Genomic DNA, 22,919 nt, shown 5'->3' with positions numbered 1-22,919 from the left:
GCTGGATGTCTGCTATGACTATGCTGCTGCCAGTCGCATGCTGCAGCACCACTGTGTCTTTATTATTTTATCTCTCTGATCCCTCCCTCTCCCCCCTCTCTCTCTCTCTCCCCCCCCCCCCCCCCCTCCCCACAGGACAACAGACACACGCACACCAACACGCACACACCTTGTCCTAAATAAGAGGTTTTTATCGCTTTCCAAAATTGATAGTTCGGCCACTTCCCAGTGAGGCCCAGAGTTTTTAATCTCCTTATGTCTTACAACTCTGGGCATGACGCACTCCCTAACACACACACACACACACACACACACACACACACATCATTTTGTGCAGGAGATTGGATCCATCGTTGCGGGGGTCTTTTCTCCAGCAATAGAAGGTGGATAAACTCTTTGATTGTGTTTATCCATCCCATAATGGAATTAGACCCGGTTCCCAGGGCAACCTGCCCAAACAGACCCGTGTGAAGCAGGCAGTCGGCGGCGGGGGCTTAAGGGCGTCTCGTTGGCATCGGCGCTCAGCAGCAGACTTCTTATGAAGTCGGCTTTGCGGGTCCCCAAGGTTTTAGGTCTGTGTGAAGAGGGAGGGAGTTGAGGAGGGAAGGGGGGGGGGGTGGAGGATACTAGGATTTGTTGCCTGCTCAGATCAAGGACTCAAAAGACAAACATTTCTCTGCCCCTCCAGATAGGTGGAGAACACACACACACAGGGGACACACGCACATGGGTATGTTTTTAGCTGTTGTCCAGATGAGCCGGTCACAATCACACAGATGTTCACCCAGTTCCCATTTCAGAAGCCAAACAAAAGTGTCAAAGCAGGACTTTCTCTACCTTCTAAAATCTGAAATCAAGAAAAACAAAGATGCACAGCGGCCGGGGCCGTTAAGAGCCGTACTGTGCGTTCCTCATCTTCTGGGAGTGATGTCACAGTACAAGACCCAGAAGCCGGAGATGGACGATTCGCCGACATCCTGTACCACACACTTCCCTCCCTTGTTTCCTTTGAATTCAGCCTCTCTCTCTCTCTCACTCCTTCCCCCCCGCCGACATGAGATGCCACTCTGTGTTACCGTCACATGAGCGAGCGCCGGCCCCCACATCACAGCAGCCTTTGATTGGCCAGATCTTTCCAGGTCGGTGAGCCGCTGCCTGATAATAACCTTGTTTGATTGCTGGAGCAGAGATGTAATTGATTGATCTGCTCACCCTGTCTGGGGCTCGGCTTCTGAAGTAGCCAGTACAAGAGTGTGTGTGTGTGTGTGTGTGTGTGTGTGTTCTGGTCTGGCGCTCTAGATAAGCACACACACGTACACACCAACCTTCTACACGGACACTGACGCGCTCACACGTGTACCCACTCACCTGTGTCTGTTTGTGTCCATCACACAGCGGGTACCAGATGAGGAAGAAGGTTCAGGGAGTTTGCTTCTTCTTCTTTTTTTTTTTTTAACTCTTCCGGCACATCTGGCCCGCGTAGCTCCCCCCAACAAACCCCACAAACCAATCAGGGAGGTGTTAAACCTCATTAAAATGTTTAAGCTTCCTTAAAAGGTTGTTTGTGATCTTATAATTGTTATTCTCAAAGATGGATGGTCCCAACTCAACGCAGCATCTCATCCAGGAGTGTCAAAACGCACTCTTTCACAGTTTCACAGATAATAAGCGGGTCCGGAGAATTGTGTTACTGCTGTAATTCAGCGATTGTTAGGATATCAACATGTTTGTCACATGTTGCAGTGTGAAGAGCGGAAAAGTAAACCAAATGTTTGGATCAAAAATGTCTGCAAGTTATACATTTGTTTTTTTTCTTTTATTTTTTTTTTAATGATATTTTCTTTCCAGTTAGGGCTCTGGATTTAAAACCAAATGCGTCTCCCCTATGCTTAAAATAAATCCCTGCAAACCTACACCGTATAATGAAGAGGAAGCCAAAAACCATGATAAGGACGACGCACACATTTTTAAAGATGTCCCCCCCCCCCCCCTCCACTATCAGCCACGGTTAGACCTCCGACCAGTCACGCCGGAGTCATGGTGCGCTCATCGAGTGTGCAACCAATGGAAAAGAGGCAGACTCTGACTGAGATTGTTTCTCCTCTCCTCACTTCTGCTCCCTTCCCCCTGCATGACTTATTTTAGAGGCAATGGTTAGTGTAAATGTATATCTCTGAGACAATTACCCCCTTCCCTCCAAAGACTATATATCTTTCCTCCCAGGAGGAACAATCGATGTAGCCATCTATCACCTCCCTTCATTTTGAAAGTCATCCAGAACAATTCGTTTCCGCGTTGGCCCATCGGCTCTCCCGCTTCCCGGTGAAGTAAACGGCGCATGGAGAGCCGCGGGATTGAAACACTTGCGACAAAGAGTTCAGCCCCCCCCCCCCCCCCGCTTGTGTCTGTGAGTGGTCACCCCTCAAAGACCCGAGTGGCTAAATTCATCGCGTCCACCTTCAAAACTGAGCTCACACCCACAACAATGGCGACTGGATGGGGAATGGGGGCCGCGCGCACATCAGAAGGGAGGTGGGGGGAGAGAGGAGAGAGAGAGATGGGAAAAGGCATCTGAAAATCCATTATGTTTGATGTTGGTGTCTCACCCTGGCAGCAAATGCTGGTGGAAAAACCCTGTGAAAATGACATTAGGGGCGTCTTGTAATGTGATTTCAGCTATGTGTGAATATGAGATTTCTAATGGATTTGAGCACATTAGAGCAGTCTTTATCTGTAGTATTTATTCCCCCCTGGTTTCAAATGCAATTTGCTAAGTACGGCGTTTCACTCAGCTCCGGCTCACTAGCTTTCAGGCTGGAAGAGATGTGGGGGAGGATTATGCTATTTTTCTTTTTTTTTCTTTTTTTTTTTTTTTAGTACGGGGGGGGGCGCTACATAAAGATATCATGATGAATATTCGATGCAAAGCATTTGTGACAAATCGGTTTATTATACGGGAGACAGAGAGAGAGATTATTTCAATAATCCGCGCAGAGGTATGCAGAGAAGAGTAGTTCCATCCGGAGCAGGATTCTGTGCATGTTTGTTCATTTGTCTGCATTTTATGTGCACTTGTGGTGGTGTCATCCGGGGGGCAGACACGCTAGCTTTTAACACTCCACCACGCAAGTGTTTTTTTCTATTTTCTTTCAACACATATTATAGACTTTTTCTCACAGACGGTGGCTAGATGTGTTGCTGGAGGCCACGTAGAACCGGCTTGATTTCTCCTTTCTGATTGAGAAGTCCAAGGAGTCCAATCAGCTCCTGATTGGTGGCGTCCAGCCGTTATTGCCGCGCTCGTCGGCATCGGGGGTTAACTCCCTTTCGGCGCTCTTTCCTCGCGACGAATGAACGTTTTCGGTTTGGAGCGAGGTTCTCTCTGTTTTACAGCGCTCCACCCGAGCCTCACGCTGCTTAAAAAAGGACCACGACCCGTGTTTGTCATCATTTTGAGTCCGATTGGGGTCACGCCATCCCTGATTAACACCCACATTTACGTCTCCCCGCCGGCATTTCCGCAAATTGTCTCAAATCAGCCAATGAGGCGCATTCAGAGCTCTCCGCACGCTTAATGAGCTAAATTAAGACGGAAGTAATTTAACCCCTGCAGTGCAACACACACACACACACACACACACACACACACACACACACACACACACACACACACACACACACACACACACACACACACACACACACAGTCTAGATAGGCAGATGTACCAATACCTTGTGTTTTGGGGTTGGAGATGGAGAGAGGCCATTATGCAAATGTCAGGTGTCAAGTGTGAATGAGATTGCAACGGAAGTATTGAATATTACACTGGCTCCCTTGGCAACTGCACCAAGGTAATGAGAGCATTCCAGGACTGGAAGAAGCCCCCCCCCCACCCCCCCCCCCCCCCGTTACACTGAGATAGCAGCCCCCAAAGAAGATTAAATAACACACGCGAAGAGGAGGTCCGTTGGGCCCCGGTGATCTAAGAAAGACGAGATAACGCTACCACCTGCCTGACCCGGACCTGGAGGATGCATGAGCGAGGACGGGGGCTCCATTAGTTTCTCAGCCTCTGGTTTTCCGGGGCTCTCCGACAGTTGTTATACATCGCCATGAATACGTACAGAGGTGGGTTATTTTCTTTTTGTCCTAACCCCCGCTCAGCTCACTGCGTCATCCAGGCTTTTGGAAGGAAACACTTTCTGTAATCGGAGAGCTTCACAAAGGTCCCAAACAATTAATATGAAAAAGGGCAAATTATTTGTTTTTGTTTTTATAACTGAAGTTGATCACTTCTGCTTTCGATTCTTTATCAGAAGCTGTCTCTACCGGTCCATAAGACTCTTTTATTACGCAGGCATGTGAGAGTGGTTTATTGCGGGCCATCTCATCATCTGCCACACAACATTGGCCCACCTTTTGCCCTCTTCTTGAGCTCTGTGTTGCATATCGCTCGCTCTCCTACTCTCTTGCTCTCGCTCGCTCGCTCGCTGTCTCCCAATTTATTTCCCGCTTTTTTTTTTTTTATCTCCCCTCTGTAGCTGCTGTGTGCTGATTATAAAGACTCCTCTCTCGTCTCCTTGTCCCTATGACTGCGGAGGAGAAGAAGAAAAAAAAGCGGCAAGATAAAATAGTCCTGTAATTTTCTGAAACCCTAGATTACAACCGGCAGTTTGATAATGGAAGTAACTCTCGTACTCATACTGGGTCTCGTACTAACAAAACCATCTGCATCTTCGGCGGTGCTATTATTCGACGCGTGATCCTAAATGCCTCGTGGCCCGATACACGTTTTCTTTCGCCCTCTGCCTGTGCCGGCGCAAAACAAAGCTTCGCCTTTTTTTCGGATGACCTTTCCGAAACCCGCCAGCAGCAAGCAGGAGCTCTTGATTGTGTGCTGCAGACTCCTGCCAACAAAGTGCGTTTCACGGGGCGCTGATGAAGGCGCGCGCACGCAGAATGACACTGACGTGCTTTTGGAGAATTCGATTGGGAGGGAGGGAGGGAGGGGGGCCCGATGCACTTTCCCAGGCGTTATGTTACAACCACAACATAGATTCCTCCGTGAGGTGGACGAGCAACAATTGGCTATAAAAGGCTATTTTTTATGTGACATCAAAGTAGCAGGCTGAGGCAGGGGACTGGACCACTACTAAGAGATATTATAGCATCTCTCATCATTCCCCAGTAACCTTCTAATGCTGCGTTCATACTGTCAACGAAGGCCTTCACAGCAAAGTGAAAAACATACGGGGGCCAAAAGGTTAATATTGGTAGTGTTCATCTGAAGGTGGGTATTCGGGTTTTTAGTGAATGAATTTTAATTAATATCCAAATGTTCTAAAGAACGTTATCATGGAGAAGTTTGGAAAGAGAGAGAGAGAGAGACAGAGAGAGAGAGAGAGAAGTGCTGAAAATGGCTTCTGCTTTGGTGCCAGCACCGGATTCACAGCCCAATATCTATTACGTTATTAGTTCTTGGTGTAATTCTTTGCGGCTTTAATAAATAAAGACCATTCTCCGCTGACATTTCAAGGCTCATTTATATCAATTACTGTCCAATATCTTGTTAATTAATTCAAACTCCCTCTGTGATCAAATTTAAACCACAAATCACTCAGTGGTTCAGAGAAGGAAAAAAAAAACAAAAAAAAACCCATCAGGGAATTAGTTTGGATCGGAAGCTCTCTGCACCTGACCTCCCTTTGGTCTTCCTGAAGACAGAAATATTTTATGGACAGATTCTCTGTTCACCCATATGGCCAGGTACATGAAAACACATCGCACACACACACACACACACACACACGCACACACACACACCTGTCACTTGAAAGCGCACAAAGTTAAAGGTTGGTGCCCGCTCAAGGTTGTCTGTCTCTCTCCCCCCCAACCCCCCCCCGAGAGCCCTTTCAAGTGGACAAACAAAAGCGCACACACACACACACACACACACAGAGACACACCGAGACATGACACACGACAACAAGCAGGGTCTCGGACAGGCAATGAAAGGATCAATGAATAATTTAACCCCCAACATCATATTTCCCCTGGCGGTAATGTATACAGGAAGACTTGCGCACGTGCACGAGTGCGCAGGTACTTGTGCGTACTTGTGCACGTCTCATTCTGCGTGTGTCCCCCGCCCCCTACCCCCGTATGCCTAGAGGTGGCTATTTCGCCGGTGCAATGCGATGTGATGTGCGGCGGTATTTTTGCCGAGCTGTGGGTGTGACAGACACGCACCGCCCAGAGCTGACTTCCTGGAATTGCATTTTGTTGGCCGTCTCCAATATGAGACCTGTCGCCCGGCTCCCCCCGGGCCATGCAAACTGTGATTGAGGCATTTCTGTGAGGTGTCACTATCAAGGGTGCACGCTTCTGAGGGCTTTTTTTTTTTTTTTTTTTGCGTTTCTGTCCATCAGCTCGCGCTCGATGGGGTAATAGGCCGGCTTTCATGCCGATGAAGACTTTTACACAATTTCCATCACTCCGCCGTCTCAATCCCCCCCCCCCCCCACCCTCTTTTTCTTCCTCTTCTCCTTCGCTCCTCTTGTTCTCACTTTTTTGGTGTCGTCTCCCCCCCCATCCCCCCCTCCCACCCTCCCTGCTCTGCCATAGCTCGGGGAGCCCTTCAGTGTATTACAGAACTCTCACTGCTAGTTCTCTTTATGGCACTTTCTCTTTTTATATTCAATCAGGCTTCAATGGAGCCCCCAGAAGCATTTCAATTTACTACCTGGACGCCACAGGATGGAAAGTCCTGCGCTAACATGAAAGTCTAAATGAAGAGAGAGAGAGAGAGAGAGAGAGGCGGGTGAATTAGGTGAGCGAGGTAAGTCTAAAGCATTGCAGTGGATCAGGGACCAGGGGTGACTGGGGGGGGGGGGGGGGGGTTGTGGGAAGAGGAAAAAGAAAATTCATTACCCGAATGGGAATGTAGGATGAAGCTAGTTTTTGTTGTTGGTGCGAAAATTGTTTTTATATACGGCGAATAACTCTTTCACCTGTGGCCATTACATCCTTGAGAATATATCGGAAGCATTGCCGTTTCCCCCACAGCAGTCCTTTTGACCTCACTCGCCTGCAACTCGCCCTCCCCTATGGCCCAAATAGACTGCTCGTGTCCATCTTTACCGCCAGCCCCTTTGTGTGCGGCGGGTTAAGTGTTTTTCTCAGTAGTTTTCAGGCAAATTGAAAAGTGCCTCTGCACTTGGCTCTCCCAGGGATAGTTGCCATTTTCAGTCTTGCTGAGTCATTCCTTGAACCCCGAGTGTCCTTCCGGTGGCTCAAGAAGGCTCTCATCGCCATCTGCTCTCGTTAGAAACGAGCGTTGTGCGTGTCAGTGTTTGCGAGGTCAGTAAAGATGGACCCGAGACTCATTTAATCATTTTGCCTTATCGGCTTTATCGGTTCTCGGCCCACTGCTCCACTCGGCTGCTTAAAAAGTGAGTTGTGTGACTTGCATGGACCTTTTTAATGCCATATGATTCGTTTTTACTGTTGCTTTCTTTATCTCCACTAGACCACTACATTAATACTATCTTCAGTTAGGTTTAAAGCCTCCTCCTTATTTTTCTTCCTTTTGAACCAATGTTCTTCAGCTTTTGCAGAAACTGAGAAATGACTCGCAGGAGGAAAAATGACACTTTAACGCATTTAATCTTTTGCCACTACACCTCTACCTCAGTGAATCTCTAAGGGCGGATATTGTACTTTTTACTCCAGTGCTATTTATCTGGCAGCTTATGTTATAAAACCATTCGTTTTATTTTGGGAGCTCCTGGACCCTCCCCCCACCTGATTTTAGTTTAACTCTGCCATGTTTTCACTATGTTTAAAGCAGTCGGCTCCGAAGAATGTAATACAGGTGGGACGCAGAACATTTTATGAGCAGAATTTCTTCCATTTCCATTTCATTTGATGACTGCATGAGTGCATGTTCATGTTTTTTGGACAATTATAGCCAGACTCTATCATTGAATCAGCCCTTAACGCTGCCTAAACGTATTTAATAAGACCTAAGGTGAGACGGATCATGGTGGTTGGTCATTTTAGTAACTGGGTCCCCAGAAAAGATGTTTAGGACCTGTTTAGGATCCTTTTTGGAGCACAGCAACAGGTGCTTGATTTAATGTGTCAGTTCTTGTATCCTACTCCGTCGGCATTGTTTTTAATTACTCACACACTTTAATAAAGCAGCCTCCGCCCCACTGTTTTTTTGTTGCTGTAAATGTCACCTGTGGGAGGCCACTTAATGCTCGGCTTATTAATCAGACTCGTTTTACCAGGAGGAGACGAACACTTAAACACTTAAAGCCTTGAGCAGAGTACAATCGGACCAGAAACTGCAATCGCCTGCACCTGCCGCGTCTGACCCGGAGAATGGTTTGTTTGTGCGTCGAGTGCCGAGCCGTTGGGGCCCGCCACTAAGAAAACGGGCGTCTGCACCTGAAAGGGGGGCGGGGGCAAAATGCAGCCACCTCCGGGTCCGGGAGGCTCCCGCCGTGACATTAAGGCATCTTTGCCACTCGATGCGTCTCAATGGGTCAGTGGTGCATGTGACGGAGCGCCAGCTACAACAAATACAACAAATAAAGATGCCATTCAAAGTGAATGATGAGTTGGGGGGTTAACACAAAACAAAACTGCTTTTGAATATTCCCATCTAATCATGGTTGGGTGATATTTCCCTCTCTGCAGCGTTAATACAGAGCAGCGGATTGATCATGAATTCCAAATTTAGGAGCGCACAAAATAATTGAGAAGTTCATAGTTTGCAGCGTGCGACAGTCTGCACTGTGTGTTCCTTTTGTATCTCAGCAACTGATCCTCGATCCTCATCGCACGAGTCCATCGCGGTATTTACCATTCAGCAGAGACGGCCCATCCTATGAAATTCACACACACAAACCGTCAGAAATGGGATCCTGTCCACTGAAACTCTGAAGGCTGCTGTGAACGAGAACGAACCGGCTTGCACCCCCCCCCGCTGCTATGCTTTCTTTACCTCAGGCGACGCGCCAGGGGAGGGGTGTCTCTTTGAAAGCATGTTTTTGGAGATTTATTTTATTTTTTTGCAGTGCTCGACAGACCTTCATTACACGTAATTGTGAAATAAGCAGGTCAGGGATTCAGCCACAGCTCGCCAGCATGCTGTTACCGTTAAGCCAGTAAACTGGAACTGTGGAGCTGACCGCAAGATGGATTGTCATTACTTTACCGTACATTACTTTACCACTTAAGTTGACCCAAACACTCCCTAAAAAATCCATAGTGCAAATCCGGGAATAAACAGCCAACGAGTGATGTCTAAAGGCGGCATCTGTCCTCGCACATCTGTGCGCCCCATCTCCACCGCGTTAATATACCTGCACTGCATTAATCTGAGAGGGAAGACTAATGAGAGCGACGGCGTTGGGTGGAATTAGAGAGAGATGAAGAGACCGAGGGTGGGGCGCGCGCGCGCGCTGCGGGAAGATGGAGGAGCAGGCCACTGGCGGCGGTAAGGGGGTGATTTGTCTTTGAGGCTCTGTGCCGTTGGTGTTGGCGGCGTCAGCTAAACAAGGCCATCTCATTTCCTGTTGTCTGCAGGAAGCAGCTGCCTGCTACCGCCGCCGCCGCCGCCGCTGCTGCTACTCAGAACCCCTGGTCATCAATCTCCCCCGTTTTAATTGGTCTGCACCACACTGCGCCAACACATGCACACACACACACACACACACACACACACACACACACACACACACACACACAATGACAAACTGCATGCAAGCATTACACGTGTGGATAGACCCACTGAATGAACATATGTGGCTAATATATAGATGTGTCACATTAGGCCACGAAAAACTTATGCGAGGGGTGTGGGCTCTTTTTTTTTTCTACATTGAACCCTGTGCGTCGTTGAAAGTCTGTTACGTTGTGAACCTTCGTTTCACTGTGACACACAGCGGACATCTCTGGATGCATTGTAGAAAGTACCTTCAAGATCAGCCTTATATCCACACACGAGGCCTTTTCTGTCTAAAAAACCCCCAAAATGTCCAGCTGACATTTTGACACTGCGCTTGACAGTGAGCCGGCACGCGCAACGGCGGCACCCTGAAACAGAAGCAGCTAAATGAAATTCCCCCATCGCTCATGTCGGTTTTTTTTTTTTTTTTTTTGCACTAGTGATTTCCTGTGGAAGAGGCCTCATTCGAGCACAAGTTCCATCAAGATAGTCAGCTGGTTTGATTTTGCTCATCCCGGCACGTCAGTCTCCGGTGGAAGGAAACATGTTGAGTTTTGTCGCATCAGGTTTTACAAAACCGATCTCTTTCCGCATGTTTTAATATATTTATTATAGTGGGACGGAGCTCACGGAAAGATGGACCCCTGTTTTCTGTCCCACTAGCGTCGCTCTCCCAAGGAGATTGTCCTCTCTCTCTCTCTCTCTCTCTCTCTCTCTCTCTCTCTCTCTCTCTCTCTCTCTCTCTCTCTCTCTCTCTCTCTCTCTCTCTCTCTCTCTCTCTCTCTCTCTCTCTCTCTCTCTCCTCTCTCTCTCTCTCTCTCTCTCTCTCTCTTGCAGACAAAAGCGCACACACACTCTCACACATGTGCAAACAAACCGAAAGCCTTCAGCGAGTGTGATGCAGCATCAGGGGGGTGAGAGAGGGACGTAAACAGCAGGGAGTCTGTCAGCAGCGTGGGCGCTGCGTGGGAAGACCGTATGCATTTCACCAGGCCCCCGATGGAAACACGCCGGTACACCTAATTACCCGCAGTATTGTCGCGTTAAAAACAACAATATACTCACTACGCAACAAATCGTGAACAGGCTTCAGATGGCGCGCACCAACTGGAATCTTAATTCTTCTCAAACATTTTGTGATTTGAACAGACGAGACTCCAGTGAACTTGGTCACAGTGCCATCCAGTGGTGGTGGGGCGGGATTGCGGTGGAGTCTTGAAGCATTTATCTGAAATGTGAATTTACCTTTTAGGATTCTTGCTCAAGCCATGTGAGTTTTATTTTTTGTTTTAGACGTGTGTCTTTAACGCACTGCTACATCTTTACGTTGGAACATCTTCAATTGGTCTTCAGATCTGCTCTGCGTCTTACACTCTAGAAAAAAAGTGGTGAAATGGTGTCGATCAGAGTCTGTTATTCAGCCAGAACCAACCATGACTGTGCCGTTGGATAGCAATTAAAGGCCGCCATCCTGGCATCAATTGTCTGATCCGATGAAATAAAAGCTAATGTTGGCAGTGCCATAAAACCCATGAAGTGACCCCGTCCATTAAAATCCTTTTTGTGACTTCCAGATCTTCAGTAAGCGGGCCGGGTGCCGCGAGAAAGAAGAGTGGCATTAAAATAAGTGCTTTCGAGTGTCACTGGATGTGGCTTAGTAATGTAATGACGTCTGACCGTACATGTTAATGTCAGTCAGTGTGCACGTGACTGAGACAAAGACAGAGGGATTTAGTATGCATTGCGGACAGAGGTACACACAGACACCCCCCCCCCCCCCCCTCAGTTGCCAGGGCTTCACCACGTCCCGTCCTTGGCGTGTGACAGGTCTTTACCGAACAAGCCTTCCTCTCTCTGGTCGGCTGAAATCCAAATTCACCGTAGCCGGGGCCTTGGGAGGAAGGGGGGGGGGGGGGATTTAAAAAGTCCAGAGTCTCTAATCGATCTTAGCACACTCTCATTCTACCTTCTTTCTTAAATCTTTTGTCTTCATCCACATTCTCTCTTTCGGCATCATTACGCCGCGGCTGCAGATAGAGATGGATGATGGGATCCCAGCCCTTTCCATTCGAAGGAGCGGTTTTTTAGTTTCCAGCAGGAAAAGACTTCAGAGCTGCTGCTATGAAACAATTTTTCTCGGTTCTCAATTGTTTTTGTTTTGCTATCTTAAAAGAATCAAACCTTGACTTTCTTTGAATTATCCGGGAGCCACAGGGTTGCAGGGAGTTCACTCATTAGCCAAATCCTCGGTATAAATACATTCATGAATGTTGTTTTCTCGACGCACACACACACACACAGAGCATGGCTTCTACAATCATTGAGCTCCAGACCCCAGGTTCTGACATCTGTTTGCTAATGACAGATAATTGCATGCTGTCAAGTGCAATCAAGTGCTGCTAAAGAAACTGGGTTTGTGACTGTTGCAGCCATGTTGGATCCGGACGAGCAGACTGCAGATATTCTGGCAAACCCTCTAATTTAAAAGATCGCTTCGGCTCCGCACTTGTTGGGCACTTGTTGGGCCTTTGGTCAAGAAACGACAGTCTTCTGAGGTGAATCTCTACAATTGTAGCTTATTGACTGGAGGAACGGCATTCTGTAGTCACAACGGAATTAGAGGGATTACTGAATTGTCAATTTTGAGTAATCTTTAGATTGAGTAATCCAAATATTACTGAACTGATTCATTCATTCATTCATTCATTATTAAAATGAACACAAAAGAGTAAAAAATAATTCAATATTTTACCATCACATCAGAGAAAAACTGCATGAATTCATCTTAGCGGAGCTCGTTTGATGAAACCCTTACAAACTGAATCCATCATATGTTCCAAATGATGATTTATTTTATCCACTTGATCAGCTACCTGTCCGCTCTCGTTACTCATCTCTGTTGCTGTATTTAAACACTAATGCATGTTTTCAGCTAAAACTAGTCTCGTATACATAAATATCCCCTCATGGTTAATTTAGGGCAGTAACATGTCTATCGGGGGGCAGGGGGCAAGACCAACGCGGTCTTCCATAGTGTCACTGTGTACTAGTTTAGTAATACTTGCTGTAACGTGATCATCACTAACCCCCATTTAGTGAATCAATTAGCCCCAACCCCTCAAAGTCTGTCTTGGTCCTCTTGTCCTTTTTTAGTGATCCAGTTCTACGTCCCTTCTCGCGGTCCACGGCTACTCTCCCCACCTTTTCTGCATGAAGTGGTTTGGGGCCCGGTTGGAGATGTGTGTGTGTGTGTGTGTGTGTGTGTGTTTGTGAGGGTAGATAAGCAGATTTATTAAGATCTCACACTGAGGTGGCGAGTCCACGCTGTGAGAAGTTGCCGCTGTGTCCCCCGGCCGCGCTTCCTTTGCGACTCAAGCCGACACCTCCGCACGCCGTGCCCGCGGCTGCCATATGGTCGACCGCTGTGTCGCGCGATCACCTGGCGCCCGGCGTCGCTAAATGGGTCCAATTACAACGGGCCTCAGAGGATGAGTCGCTGAGTTCCCGTGGTTTTTGAAAGCGCTAATAGCCGCCCGGGCATGTGTGAGGTCGCTGAAGGCTACTTTGACTACTGTTGCACTAGCTGGTATGTTACCGTGGTGGAGCAAGGCCCGACACAGTCATGTTTATTCCAGTAGCGTCCTTCGGGGACCGCTTGCTTGAAACGGCGTTGCATCGCCTTTGCAAAAAAAAAAAAAAAAAAAAAAACCTTGACACTTGCTAGAAAACTTTTCTCCACGGCCAGAAGCCAGGTCGGCTGGTAGCGCAGCACGCAGCTCGTGACAAGTGGTTAAAAATGTCTTTTTAGACTAGCGCACTCCGTTTTAGCCTTGAGAGATCAAATGAGGCCGGCTGTCAGTCTCGTTGAGAGGTCAGACCGTCTCTCTCCGTGCCGCTGCGTGGGAGGTTTGGCACAAAGCGCGGCTTTTTGCAAATGGCCTTGTACAGCCTGTGGTGGTTTGTGATTCATTTGGAGACAAGTTTGATGGCTCCCCCGTGTGTGTGTGTGTGTGTGTGTGTGTGTTAACTTGTTTGGTGTCATTCGTTATCGCTGCCATCATCTTCACCAGAAGCTGTTACCCACGATGCAGCACTTGGAAGCCTTGGGATTGTAATGATAATGAGCCGGGAGAGATGTTTCTTTCAGGATCCATTTGAAACTCTCCGAGCTCCGCCGTGCTCGTCTTATTTACCCATTTACCCCCCCCCCCCCGCCCCCTTCCCCCCGCGTCCACCCATTCGAAAGCTATTTTTCTGAATCCTCCCTGGGAAAACAACATCTGAAATCAAGGTATGCTAACCGCCGCCGGTCCCTACAGGGCTCTTAGCCCGCTTACCTTGGCGAAGCCTCCTTCAGGTACCCGTAGGCTCGGTATCCTCGGCGAAGGGGGGGGGGGGGGCCCTCTGCTCGGCTCCAGATGGATGCACAGAGCTGCTTCACCGCCTCGTCCCCCCGGCTACATTACTCAAACGTTGGCGCCCGTGCCTACAAAAATCCATCCGTGCTCACATGCTAACTTGACGGATCCATCAACTTGACGCCGGCATTGAAACAATGACAATAATGACAGCCGGAGACGGATTTCGCAACGACGCGCTTTTGACCCGCTGATGTTTTTTTCCCTTCCCAGATCGATTTTTGGAAATTAAGTTGTCAGCAGAAATTGTATTTTTTTTTTTTTTAAGTTGTGCTCTCTAAACATTTACAAGAAACTATACGCCCCCCCCCCCCCCCCCCCCTCTCTCTCTCTCCCCTCCGTTGTTTTGCAAAGCTTGATGTTTTTAATGAGGCCACAGAAGAGTTTCTCCTACTTTGACTTTTGGGGGAGTTTTAGCGGGAATCAATGAAGGATTTAGAAAAGGGTTTAGGCCCCGCACTCATTCTGTCTCTCTCTCTCTCTAGCTCAGTCCGACGCACAAAGATGCACACACACATTCTCGCGCACACTTTCTCAGACGCACACACACTTGCCTCAGCTCTTGGTGACTAATTGGGTACAGATGCCGAGTCGTGTGATCTACCTTGTGTGGTTGCCAGGGTGTGTTTCTATGTGTAACTACATGCAAGCTTACCTTTCAGCCATCAATCATCCACCTACCCTTCCCACTGAGGTTGTGTGTCCCTCGTCGCCTGCAACGCCACTGCACATAGGCACACGTCTTCATACTTTATTTTGTTTTTTTTTAGTTCTCCTCTCTCTCGTCTAGAAGTCTTGGTCGTATGCATTTGCACGTCTCTTAGTTGAAATACTCCTTTTGTGACGAGTTTGATTTATTTGTGCACTTATCTTGTGGCGAGCGCTCGAGAGGGCGCTCGCTGTGGCGTTGCTCGCCCCTGTGGTGGGTGGGTGGGTGGGTGGGTGGGTGTTTGTGTGTGTGTGTGCGAGAGAAAGCGAGGCCGATGACCACCGGTTCTCTGACAAACGAGGCGTGAGCGGGCCTTCTACCAAAGCCATACATTACTGACCGGAATGAAGAGAGCAGGCACACCGAACCGCTGATTGTTTCACATCATTAGTGCCGTTAATAACCCCTCCATCGCCAGTTGTTTCACCTGCGGTGATGATCTATTTGTCTTCCCTCTTCAGGTTCATTCTGGAGATAGAGATGAACATGGGTCAGGCCAAGCAGTGCCAACTCCGAGCCTTCCTCACTTACTACATCAACGACCTCTTCCTCAACCAGGTGAGCCAAAGGACCAATTAATAGAGAGAATGATTTAATGCTTGACATGACAATCGGAACATCAAATGTATTGTACGACAAAGTTAGCTGGTGACACTAATTAATGTAAAAAAAAACACCTCTTATTGTTACTTAATAGACGGAATTATTTGTGCTATATTGAAACAGTGAAATTGAGAGAATTGGATGAAGACACTAACATAGCTTGAAAGACGTAAGCTGCTTCTAGCAAAAAGAAAACGGGGCTTCTGATTTGACTTTGAATTAGTCTTATTGTCTAAAAAAAAAAAAAGTTGTTCATTATTCTCCTCGCTCAATTTTATTTCACGTTTGAACTCTGAACCCTCAGGTGCGAACAGAGATCAACAAGGAAATCGAGGCGGTGAGCAAGGCAGCCGACCCTTTGAAGATCCTGGCCAGCGCTGACACCATGAAGGTTCTGGGCGTCCAGAGGCCGCTGCTTCAGGTGAGGAACATCCACCCATTAACGTTCTCAAGACACCGAATATGTACTTAACGCGCAGGGGGGTGGACTTAATGGTAAGCAGTGAAGTACACGGCTTCACGAGTTTACCCCATTTCAGTCAAGAGTGTGCACGCGTTAAGTGTTGCATGTTGCTATTTGGTTTGGACTTTGATTGCACAGGTGTTAGTGAGAGACTGTAAGTGGCCTTTTGCTCTTGGTGGCACAAGTTCATGCACGTGCACGCACTGTGTGTGTGTCGCATAGCTGCATGGGGGCAATTAGTGAGGCTAAAAAAAAAACCCCAACATCTCGGCCTATTTGTTTGGCAGCGTTTCCTCTTTATCCCCCTGTTCGATGGAGGAGGGCTCCCTTCAGTGCGCTCTCCTTGCACATCACAATGGCTTCAGACACACACACATACTCTCTCTCATCCTCCCTCTATTGCTCTTTGATCATTAGCCCCACCCTGCCATCTATCTCACAGGATCGTAATTGCAGCTGAAATAGGGCTTGATCTCCAGCTTTTGCTAACTGATAGTTAGACACACACACACACACACACACCCGCTGGCCCAAACTCTGAGATCTACCATTTGCTGTTTCTCAGGGCTTTTATCTTCAGAAAGCAAGTCTGTGATTACGATGGCTCACCTACCCAGAGAGGTAGTTTTTTGGCACAGATGTTGTGTCGCACATCATGACTACGTGGCCGCACCAGCAGTCAAGGAACAAAGTGCTGCTTTGTTGCTCATGTGCTTATTTTATGCTTATGTCTTTCTAAGCGCTGCATGCATGCAACTTGCATGAAAATCTCCCTTACTTTGACAGGTACTTTTCAAAGCAGATTTGAGTTTTTTGTGTGTGTGTGTGTGTGTGTGTGTGCTGATGGATTCAGAACTCCCCCTCTGAAATGTGTGCCGTCCCTAGAGTATAACTGAGGTGAATTACATTTCACTTGGATCAAACCAAACGGGACATTGACTGCCCCCGCCGACATCTCGCTCATTTTTGTGGCCTTTTCTCACTAAGCACAAAGCTCACGGCAGGTTTGACATCACCGCAGTGGCCAAGTCAAGAACCAGACAGCTGGCGAGATTTTTTTTTTCCATTGTGAGTTACTCCTAATAATTTGGTGTCGTGTGGTCTTTTCCCAATCTTTGTCCACGCAGTCCTCAAGGAAGAAAGCGTCCCAGTGAAGTGGTTTGTCTTCTGCCCTGGGGGGTTTGTGTGGCAGAACTTGGACGGTTTGCAGCGCGTTTGTTGCCGTCAGAGCCTCCCCGTCTGGTGTTGCCTGGTTCTTCGGCGGGGAGGGAACAGCGGTGGCAGATCATTACAGCGAGAGAGAGAGACCGTGGGCGTTGGGAGTTCAGCGGGGTTTGTTTACGGCTGGGGCCCCTCCTTAACGAGCGGTGCAGCATCTTGCTAATTATGCTGCTGTGGCTAATGAGCCTTTCTGCTGATAGCGAGGAGCGCAATGGAACACTCCTTTTGTTGGGCCTTTTCCCTTTTTTAATTGGGATAAATAAAAGAGCTCCGCGCGCTCTTCTTCTCCCGCCGTTCATGTTCCGGGGCCTCGGCGGCGCTCAGTGGTCTTTCATGTGCGTTTGTGCGTCCTTTTTTTTTTTTTTTTTTTTTGCTACCTGTGTGCAGTGTTTTTTTTTTTTTTTTTTCGGTCTCCAATTTGAGAGCCTTCCCACTGTTTAGATGGCCCGCATCCCCAGTGGCAGCCCGCTCGCTTCTCTAGTCACTCATTTAGTTGTTGTGAGTGCTTTGGATAAAGCAGTTTGACACCTTTTTAATCCTGAAAGTAAAAACTAAAGGCGTTTTTTTTTTTTTTTTTTCTGGCTGGAGCTTCAAACTGGGCCAGGTGGCGACTCTGCCAACTCTGTTAATGCAGTCGATAATTAAAGATTTTCCTGACAGTGCCGTATAATGGTCGCTGGTTCCCAATAATGGACCAGATGCGTTTGTGGGTGTGCCTTTTTTGCGTGCGCCCACCTATGCCAGGGCTCGAGTGCGAGCACACACACACACCCACTGTGCTGCGTGCTCCCTTCAAAGTGCCTGCGAGGCTCCCGGTGCCAGGTGCCATCGGAGGGAGACGCACACCGCTGGCACCCCGAGAGAGAGGTTGACGAGAGGGAGAGAGCTCGATATCGCCACACCGCATTAAACACACTCCCTTAGACACCTTGGCTGGAGACGCATACGGAAAAAAAAGGAGGGAGGAGGCGGGGGGGGCACGTTTTATAGACACATCTGCTCTCTGCAACGACCAAAGCAGAAGTTGATGATGTGTGCGGTAGTTTGAGTGGGAGGGGGATATATGAACGTTTAGCGTGTGTGCTTTGTATGTTCCGGAGTAGATGTGAGTTTAGAGCCAAGACGTTATTTTTTATTTATTTTTTATTTTTATAAACCTCATTGATACACATAAAGCAGTCACTCTACCATTACTTCAAGGTGCAAGTATCGCTGCATGAAATTTGGCTTCTGACCTTCTAACATACATATGAGAGGTTCACCTCTGGTCAATGGAGAGAATATCATATAGATGCATTTCCATAGCATTAACTTTTAAAGTGGACCCACGTTATTCAATACATTCATGTCGTATGAATTCGCTGACCTTTTTGTGTGTGTTATCGCACCAGTGGGAATGACCAAATTGACTTTGTGGAAACACTGCACAGGAGTCAATGGGAGACCATACGGGTTCACTTAAACAGTCCGGGGGAAAAAACAATGCCCATACACCACGGGGCGTAGGTTAACAAATAGTGGCGATACGGGCAATGACTTGCCTATCGCTGTGCACCAGCGATGTCAAATGCCACGTTTGTGTATCACGCGCATATATTACATAATAATGATGTGATTATGAGTCCGACACTGGCTATAAATCCTCCACTGGGAGCCCCAGATAAGAGCCGACTGGGACGGTACCCGGTTCAGTGGGAGATGTTAACGTCCAGTCAAGTGTCTGTGAAAGCTCGAGCCGATGGGTCCGAGTGAAAGGCAACCCGCCTTTTCATCTCGTCGTGTCCAAAGTTATTCTCATTTCCTTCTGGCTGTTCTTTTCTTTCCTTCCTTTTCACTCTAACATGGTAGCAACACACAGACGTATGTGCCGCGAGCCCCAGCAGGGCGATGCGATCTGTCCGGCACTCGCGCTGCCACTGATTGATTCATTTAATTAGTGTTAGATGGAGGGAAATGGTGGAGGGGGGATAGAGAGATGGGAAATAGAATAGAAAAGGAAAGTAGGATAGGGAGGGTATGGTCACTCTGCTGGATAGCTCTGAAGATTGGCTCCATTAATCTTGGTAGAACCCCCCCCACACACCTTCCTGTGTCCTCTTTAAACGGGTGGCCTTGTTTCTCGGGCCAGCTGTGCTAACTAGTCCTTTTGTTCTTGTGTGTCTGTGTGCGTTTCCCTGCATCGGGTTCCTAATATGTGGACGATATGTGTTTGTATGCACACAAAACTCCGGCTCTGGAGCCACACGAGGGCTGACTTTGTCGAGCGCCAACTGTATCGCACATGCGGTCAGCTGCTAATGATGTTGACCTTTGTAGATTCCATATTCACATGTAGCTTTGTGAGACAGGAGGGTGGAACCAGCCATAATATGCACACACATATATATATATATATATATATATTACACACACACACACACACACACACACACACACACACACACACACACACACACACACACACACACACACACACACACACACACAGAGTTGTTAGTTCTATGTGAACAGACGCTCGCACACCCATCACCAGAAACTGTAATGACACTGACCTTTTTATTCGTGATGATGTGTGTAGGCTATGTTTATTTGCAGTGTGGGGGAAGGGGGGGGGGGGCTGAACACTTGCTGTTGATTGGCTCCCCGCTGCGTGCACGCACACACTCACACACTCACACAACATTCTACTGCCCCCCATCAACAGAGACAGCAATCATAACACAATACACCCGTTAGCTGCATGGCCCGTGCCCCGTGATTAGGACACAAGTGGGAGAAGGAGGAGAAAGGGCACTGGGGGTGAATTTGTATACACAAGTGTGCACACACACACATGCAAATAGCAGAAACACAATCAAAAGCCACATTTTAAAAATTGTTTTAAATGCACAATAAATCCAAGGCTTTTTTTGTCCTACCGATATCATGTCAACAAGTAGAAATGTAATTATTTTATTATTATAAAAACTATTTCAATAAACTAATCAGTATTTGTGTTTGCATTAAACCTTATTTTGTGCTAGCTTCTCTGTATGTCTGTTGATTTTCTTTTAATGGTATCTCTTTGATAAGTTGCTCTTAAGCAAGTCACTCTTTCTTCTGCCAAATAGCCTAAAACCCTGATAAAAGTCGAGTTCCCCTCAAAGGCTTTTTTCTTTTCTTCATTCTCTTTATCTGCCTTCTTCTCACCGCTCAAGGTGTAACAATCCCCAACACCCACCTGCGCCTGGTTATCTCACACCCAGCACATACACCCCCCCCCCCCCCCCCCCCCCCCCCCACGAGGCTCTCGCCCCGGCTCCCCCCCGGGCCGCGAACCCTTCCGCGTCGCGGAAAAAACGTCCTCACAAATCTGACACGGCTGTGCTTTGTTGACGCTTTTTCCATCAATGTGCCAGGTGTGTATATATTATATATAGATATGTTTGTGTGTGCGGAGCAAGAGAGAGAGAAAGCATTTAATTAAGTGACAAAAAAAGAACCAGACCAGCCTCCGGTAGTACAGGTTCACGCCATGCAGCGCCAGACCATGGCGGAGTCTCGGTTGGTAACGAGAACGTAATCTTTGCCTCGGAGCGGGCGAGTCGGACGGGAGAGAGAGCGCTGGAAATGTCAGCTGTGCCACGGACGTGCCCTTTGGTTGGAATGACTGTTTTGGCTGTGAGCTCCCGAATAAAAGTTGCGGCTTGAATTTATTCCCGACGCGAGGGTAATGTTCTGAATTTGCAAATAACAATCTTTTTTTTTGTGTTGTTGCCGCGAGCACACGCATTGTTGTGCGTGTTCGGGGAAATGTCTGAACATTTGTGTTTGTGTCCATATGCAACGATACGGTTCAGAGAAGAACACCCTACAGAACGTGATTAAATGTTGTTATAATGCCTAATGCAGATCAATCAACTTCTTGTGATTTATTGATATAATGAAGATGTAAGGTGGCCAAGACATCCTCCCACACTCTCACACCAATGTGAAGATGGAGTGATGCAGTGTTCAATAAGTTGACCTTTGGGTTACTTTTTGGTATCTAATCTGGGCTAGAGTTAGAACGTGTGTGTGTGTGTGTGTGTGTGTGTGTGTGTGTGTGTGACAGAGAGATATTGGAGCCCATCTGCAATCAGCCATGTGTGACATGGCTCCTCATCTCTCAATTAGAACACAGTTACAGACACTGCGTTAGGTAGGAAAGTAGATGCTTTCTTACAGTAACTCCATTTCTTCCGCAGAGAAGCTCTCTCTTGACTTCGGAGTCAAATGTTTTAACACCATACCGGGCACGTCAAAATGAAATGAATGGTTGCCCCAAGTAGATCTAGTTTTTTAAATGATGGGCTCGCGGCTGGTTATGTTATATGCTGCAGTCCATCAGATGGTTGACTACTCGCACTTCATTAGAGGTGACTGCTCCTGATTGGTGACCTCCAGGTCTAAAAACTGCAGGAAGAACCCAGGTAGGAAGGAGGCTCTCCAAACTCCTGTAATATCTAAAGGCCGTATGTTAAAGCACAAATATGTCAGTGGAGCTTTGTAAACTAATTACAATTTAATTTGAAGTGAAAACAAAATCCCATTATGACAATATACCGCTCCCTTGTTGTGTGGGTTCAGACAAACACACACACACACATACGGAGCAGTCCGTCCGGCGTGCGTCGTGTGGGGGGGGGGGGGGATGGTTCCTCCCCTGGGACTTTGATTAATGGTCTGTCAAGACAACGTCTCACTAATGCTGCGCTCCCCCCTTTTACCTACTAGAGGGACAGCCAGCGAGGGGGTGTTATTGTTGCACGTGTTCAGGTCTGCGTGGGTTCACGCGCCGCTGAGTACGCACCACTTTGGCAAACCCCCTCAGTCGGAGGCGTGGTCTTGGCATCACGCGAGGCAGCGCTTCGGGGTCGGCGTTTGAGCGAGATGGCAAAGAGCCCGGGCTGCGGGGAGAGGGGGGGAGGGGGGGGGGTTAAACACTCTCAACCCGGTGCAACCTTGATGGGTGCCATCAAACCTGAGGCCCTGTCAACCCCTCCACCCTCCTCCTCCCCAACCCTCTTCATCACGGGGACCTTTCAACAAACTAAATAAAACCGCATTAAATTCAATTCCTGAGGAGGAGAAAAAAAAAATACGAGAGTGAAGCACATCCCCGCTGACTGTCTTCCTTTGGTCCCCTGCGTTGTGCTTTTCACTCACTGTAAGCAGCAGCCGGATGCAGTTGCCGTAGTGATGACCGCGCATTAACAAACCGCTGAGGCACCACTATGAGCGCCTCCTAGTCTAATTTCCCTCGGTGGCCGGGCTTCTTCGCGTTGATGATGTAACAGAGCGCGGAGGCAAAGCGCGACCACGCTAAGTGTCTGTGGGAGCGCTGAAGTAGTTACGCGGGAACTATGGGTGATTCTCACGTGGTCGTGCAGACCTTTTTGACCCTGAAAAGGGTGAAGGATAGAGTGTGATGTTTAAAGTTCTCTCTCGCTCGCTCTCGGCCCTCCCTTTCTCAATCTGTCCCTTGATTACTTTTTAATGATTTCTGCTGCCTAAGACGAATGGCGGTGTTGAATGAGCAGAATTAGACAAGGGAGCCGGGCGGAAGAGCATTTGTTGGAGCGCGAGTAATGGATCTGGCGTCCATTGTTTACTGCTCTCCATTTGTCGGCTCGCCTCGCTGTCGAGCTCTCTGTCTCTACATGAACATGTTGAATTTCTCATTTATATTTTTTAATTAATATATATTTAAACTTGAAAATCTTGTTTCATTATTAATTATCAAT

At 47.9% G+C, this 22,919-nt stretch overlaps 1 protein-coding gene across 1 annotated transcript in view; it reads left to right on the top strand.

Moving 5' to 3' along the window:
• Positions 1-22,919, top strand: part of exoc4 (exocyst complex component 4) — an 84,894-nt gene that overhangs the window by 37,094 nt on the left and 24,881 nt on the right. The window contains exons 12-13 of the mRNA XM_037459794.2: positions 15,329-15,425; positions 15,775-15,891. Of these exons, the coding sequence (XP_037315691.1) occupies positions 15,329-15,425; positions 15,775-15,891 (214 nt within the window). The remainder of the gene's footprint in view (positions 1-15,328; positions 15,426-15,774; positions 15,892-22,919) is intronic.

This window comes from Pungitius pungitius, chromosome 2, assembly GCF_949316345.1.
Source record: "Pungitius pungitius chromosome 2, fPunPun2.1, whole genome shotgun sequence".
Lineage (NCBI taxonomy): Eukaryota > Metazoa > Chordata > Actinopteri > Perciformes > Gasterosteidae > Pungitius > Pungitius pungitius.
The sequence above is the reverse complement of the archived record's forward strand: the minus strand, read 5'-3'. Positions and strand labels throughout refer to the sequence as shown.